A 5,726-nucleotide genomic window follows, 5' to 3' on the forward strand; every position below is an offset into this window, starting at 1 on the left:
TAATCGTGATGTTAGGGTGTCAATTTTATATCTTTCCTGCTTTCTCTTGTGGGCATTTAGTGCTATAAATTTCCCTCTACACACTGTTTTAAATGTGTCCCAGAGATTCTGGTATGTTGTATCTTTGTTCTCATTGGTTTCAAAGAACATCTTTATTTCTGCCTTCATTTCAATATTTACCCAGTAGTCATTCAGGAGCAGGTTGTTCAGTTCCCATGTAGTTGTGCGATTTTGAGTGAGTTTCTTAATCCTGAGTTCTAATTTGATTGCACTGTGGTCTGAGAGATAGTTTGTTGCGATTTCTATTCTTTTACATTTGCTGAGGAGTGCTTTACTTCCAACTATGTGGTCAATTTTGGAATAAGTGCGATGTGGTGCTGAAAGGAATGTATATTCTGTTGATTTGGGGTGGAGAGTTCTATAGATGTCTATTAGGTCTGCTTGGTGCAGAGCTGAGTTCAATTCCTGGATATCCTTGTTGACTTTCTGTCTCATTGATCTGTCTGATGTTGACAGTGGGGTGTTAAAGTCTCCCATTATTATTGTGTGGAGTCTAAGTCTCTTTGTAGGTCTCTAAGGACTTGCTTAAGGATCTGGGTGCTCCTGTATTGGGGTTTTACCATGTTGGCCAGGCTGGTCTCGAACTCCTGACCTCAAGTGTTCCACCTGCCTCAGCCTCCCAAAGTGCTGGGATTACATGCGTGATCCACCACACCCAGCCTGTTGAACATCTTTTCATGTGCTTTTTGGCCATCTTTAAAGTAGATCTTCTTTGGAGAAATGTCTATTCAGTCAGAGGTATTCTCAATGTACATTGTACCTGAGCGTATATCACATGGTGAATTTAGGTGAGTAGGCAGCAGGCGGGGGTTGCCTATGGGATCTGACTCATTTGTGAGGCTAGCTCTGGGTACTCCAACCCATAGAGACAGCTAAGCTGTCACCAAAATTCTTATCTGACTCATAGTATTTACAAACTTTAAAATAATTGGTATGTAATTTGAGACAAAGGAGATTTTGTTTTGACAAGAGGCTGGTTTGCAAAGAATTGTGTGATTATTGTTCCAGCAGTACAGCTCCGTTGGGGCGAGACATGTTTCTTCTTTCACTTCCTACATCCTCCTCTAGCAAATGAGGAGAGGAATAGGCTCTAAGGCGTCTTGCTTTTGTTAGTCGCACAAGGGGACCTGTGGAATTGGCAGCTCTGCTATTTGGATTTCGGGACTGCAAAGGATACTCGTATGGTTTGCTGGGGCTGCTGTAACAGATGACCACAAACTGTGTGACTTAGAACAACAGAAATGTGTCTCTCACAGTTCTGGGGGCCAGAAGTCCAAAATCAAGGTGTTGACAAGGTCATGTTCCCTCCGAAGGATCAATGGGAGACTCGTTCTTCATTTTTTCCAGCTTCTGGTGGCTCCAGGTGTTCCTTGGCTTGTAGCCACATCACTCTAACCTCTGCCTCCATCTTCACATGGCCTCCTCCTCTTCTCCCTGCCTTTCCCCTCTGTATGTCTCTTGTAAGAACACTTGTCATTGGATTTAGGGCCCACCAGACCTCCAAGGACCTCTATTGGTCCATTCTTTTCCTACTTTTCATACAAAACTTAAGGCTACAGGAGCAGTTAAACTTACTCTTTGGTTCAAGAAGAACTGAATGAAGTGTTTGGTGTTAGTCATTGTGCTATTCATTGAATGAGGCCAAAGAGGAAATAATTCTTTCCACCCAAGTTTGCTTGCGAGTCCCAATCTGTCTTATTCTTTCTTTACACCCCTGCCCCATGCTGCCGCTGTACACATACTTTACAAAACAAGTCCTTGGTTGTTGATTTGTTAACCAGCATCTAGTTGTTACAGCAACCCCAGGAGTTAGCCTTTAGGCAGGACCTGGGAGCCGTTTCCAGGGCAGACAGGACAGCCCCTGCCTGCCCAAACTTATACCGCATGGCAGCAGATTAGATAGGGGAGGACTAAAGTGGTGGAGAGAGTCCAAAGGCAGCCCAAGAGGAGGCATGGGCAGGGAGACTCCTGCACAGGAAGCCGTGTTACAATGATGATAAAATAAGCTGCCTTGAATGGTGCGTTGACAGGTATTTGACACAATCCTCATAATGACCTTAGAGGCCATTTACTTTACAGATGAGGAAAGGCAGACTCAGTTCTTTTAAATAACTCCCCCGAGGGCTACCTGCTGGTAAGGAATAGTAGCTGGGATTTGAACCCAGGCAGCAAGCCGACTCTGGGTTCATTCATTTATTGCCAGCTGCACTGAGGAGTGGCATGATTTGTGATTTTCTCAGGCGTAGAGGGTGAGCAGAGGCTTACAAAAGCAGAACTCCACAGGGGTGGGCTTATTTAGCCTGGCTGGCCTAGTTAGCCTGTCATGCGCTGCTGTCATTGCCCCAGGCACACACCCCTCAGACCCTCTGCCAGCAGAGGTCAATAAGGCCTTGGTGGGGTCCAGGCCAGATGTGGGCAGTCTCCTTGCCCCTGTAGATGCCATGTGCCTTTTCATTTGCTCACATTTCCCTGAATATCTGGGGAATCTGGATAAGAAGCCAGCAGTGGGCATTCGTGATTGTATCATCACAAAATAATAGTCATTTACCCCACTGAAGCCCCTGCACCTTAGATGGGATATGCGTGTATGCAGTAGAGAGCAGTATGGGAGCTCTGGTGGGTGTGCCCACACACGGTAGTCTCATGACCCCCGGCCGACATGTGAGTGCCCACTTTGTGCTGGGCACTATGCTTCATGCGCAAGTTACAGCAGTGGGCAAGGCTTTGGTGCAAGGTGCCAAAATCCTCATCCTCTAGCTGCTTTGGTCCAGATACACATTGAGTCTCAGTGAGTTGAATATCAGCCACATGTCTTTCAAATGAACAGCTGACAGGGCCCCTACCAATGTGAAGGGGATCACGGGATAAAGGGAGGGACAAGGCAGGCACAGAGCTACAGATTGACTTCAGTGCATTCTAAAAATGGCCATGACAAGTCAAGTTTTGAAATACAGTTTCTTGATAACTTTCATTATGAGTTCAGAAAAATGTTCCCCCAAAATGGCCCCTCCAGACATTGAGGGTCCTGCATCCATTTCAAGGCCATTTTGGCCTTCTACATGCCCGTAAAATCAGTCCCCACTGGGACACATGATCATGCCCATTCATTAAAAGTGGCGAGGAGTGTAAAATTCGAGGTGTGGGGTTGGATTGGAGCAATCACAGCAGGTGGAACCCCAGCGCTGCCTGCCTGCCACCTCCTCACTGAAGTGTTCTGTGAATCTAGCTTTTCATGAGCAAAGTTAGACTCTTGTCTTGTCGTGGGTTCTGCCATCTCCAGATGTTAGGGGATCCATGACTAAGTAAATTGGCAACTACCAAGAAAGCATAGACACAAGACCAAATACATCGTAGTCAAGTGGCATCTTTGTGTTTGCAGTTCAGTATCATGGGTGACTAAGGAGAGGAGCACCTTAAGGGCTGTCACTAAAGCCATACTCCTCTGTTTGGTAACATTGTTGGACTTTGTTGCTACCGTCTCCCTGCTGTGAACTGCTGGGTGCCCACCATACTCTGACCATTTCCCAAGGGTTTCTGATGGCCCTAGATACTCTTAAGTTCCTCCACACATCGTCGGGGTAGCTTTAACTTAGCCAAGCAGAACTCCGTCTCCTATTGCACTCCACTCATCCCCTGTCCCAGCATCCCATATCATGGGAAAACTGAGCTGCAGCAAAGGGAAGTGACTGGAGCAGATCCATACAGTTCACGATAGGCCCAGACCAGGACTCCCTAGGTGTGGGCACTGCCACACCCTAATGAGCACCACAGGAGAAACTGAGGCTGACTGAAGCATGGGAGAGCCATGGAAAAAGCTACAATGCCCAAGACATTTTTTATGTTGTAACTGATAAGTGAGCTGATTTAACTGGCCTCCTGTGCTGCCTCTAATCCAACAGTATGGTGAGTCGTGGGCCCAGTCATGCCTACATCCCAGAAACATTAGCCTGGTGTCTCATCGAACAGCTGTAGCTATGGTTCAGCTATTTGTAAAAACATTAACGGGGGATGGCATCTGCCCAAAACACTAACAGCTAAAGATGTTTTGACTTAGGCAACATTAATGTCTATCTCTAACTATGTCTTTAAGAAAAGAAAGGTTGATTACAAACAGGACCATATTTTGCTTCGAAATGGAACCAGCAGTTAGCGAGCCAATGAGAGACCAAGTCGCACGGACTCATTTGACAGAGGACACTCCCAAAGCGAGTGCTGACATAGAAAAGGTTAACCAGAATCAGGTAAGGAGAAAGTTGACTTGTACATGCCAACAGGCTGATACTGTTTACCTGTGGGTGAAAAATTGTATTTGTACATGTATTAATCAATGTTGGGTATTTTTTAATATAAGATATATAGCTTTATTTAAGATGTGTCAGTTACTTATTGCTGTGTAACAGTATCAGAGCACAATGGTTTAAAAGAACAACCATTTCTTTGCTTATGACTGTGGTTTGGGCTGAGGCCCCCTGGAGTGTTCTTGTGTGGTCTCCCGTGGGCTCTTGCATGTAGTTGCAGTCACATGGGGACCCCTTGAAGCATATGTTGTTCCCAGGCAGCCTTGCTCACAGCTCTGGTAGTAACTGGTGGCTGTCAACTGGGCACCTTACTGGCCTCCAGTAGACCAGGCTGGGCTTCCTAGTGGAATGGCAGCAGCTCTCCTGGGGGGCGACAGCAGTATTTCTTAGGCCTAAGATTTAGTGTCCCAAGTCTCAGAGAGGACTTGAAGGAATTGTTGAGCCTGGTCGTTGTCAGGCTTCCTGGAGATTCTTCCCGTAAGTCTGCAAAGGTTTGCTTTGATTGATTCTTAATCAGTGTTGCACTTCAAAAATGTGGCTGGGCACGGTGTCTCACACCTGTAATCCCAACACTTTGGGAGGCCGAGACAGGTGGATCACCGGAGGTCAGGAATTTGAGACCAGCCAGGCCAACATGGTGAAACCCCATCTCTACTAAAAATACAAAAAATTAGCCAGATATGGTTTCAGGCACCTGTAATCCCAGCTACTTAGGAGACAGACAGGAGAATCGCTTGAACCGGGAGGTGGAGGTTACAGTGAGCCAAGATCACACCATTGCACTCCAGCCTGGGTGACAGAGCGAGACTCTGTCTCAAAAAAAAAAAAAAAAAAAAAAAAAACAATGTAATTACACCAAGACAAAATGTGTTTATATCAAATGTTAATAGGTTCAAGATCCCTAAGAGGTTATCATTGGCCATCAAATCACCTGTTTTTGGTGTAGAACTCAGAGTCAAGCCTCCTCTGGGCCTCTGTGGTTGAAGCCACTTGCCATCTGCAGTTCCTCATTTATGTGAGTTTTATTGCTACTTGGCAGCCAGCAAACAAATGTGGATTCCAATGGTTATAGCAAACTGCCATTTTCAGCTAGTTTCAAATTTTTGTGTCCTTCGAAATAACATTTTTTTTCTCTCATTGGTGGACTGATTTTATAAGAAGTAAAAGTTCTAAATTTAAACTACTAAAATAAAAAGAACACATTTGTCTTAACTTACGTATACATTCTGCATAAGACCTCTCTGAGAAAACGGTCCCACTGCTGACAACAAAGCAAAACAAGAAGAGTTGGAAAAACCCAATGCCCTAGACTATTCTGTTATCTCAAGATTCTATTGCAATTAGATTAGTTTGCCTAAATGGTTTTGT

General features: G+C 45.3%; 1 protein-coding gene across 2 annotated transcripts in view; it reads left to right on the forward strand.

Moving 5' to 3' along the window:
- The window catches only part of NSDHL (NAD(P) dependent steroid dehydrogenase-like), a 41,784-nt gene that overhangs the window by 11,673 nt on the left and 24,385 nt on the right, over positions 1–5,726 (forward strand). For both annotated transcript variants that reach the window (XM_011974846.1, XM_011974845.1), the window contains one exon: positions 4,151–4,301. In XM_011974846.1, the coding sequence (XP_011830236.1) occupies positions 4,194–4,301 (108 nt within the window). In that variant the 5' untranslated portion in view covers positions 4,151–4,193. The remainder of the gene's footprint in view (positions 1–4,150; positions 4,302–5,726) is intronic.

The sequence above is a fragment of the Mandrillus leucophaeus genome, unplaced genomic scaffold (assembly GCF_000951045.1).
Source record: "Mandrillus leucophaeus isolate KB7577 unplaced genomic scaffold, Mleu.le_1.0 Scaffold1495, whole genome shotgun sequence".
NCBI lineage: Eukaryota > Metazoa > Chordata > Mammalia > Primates > Cercopithecidae > Mandrillus > Mandrillus leucophaeus.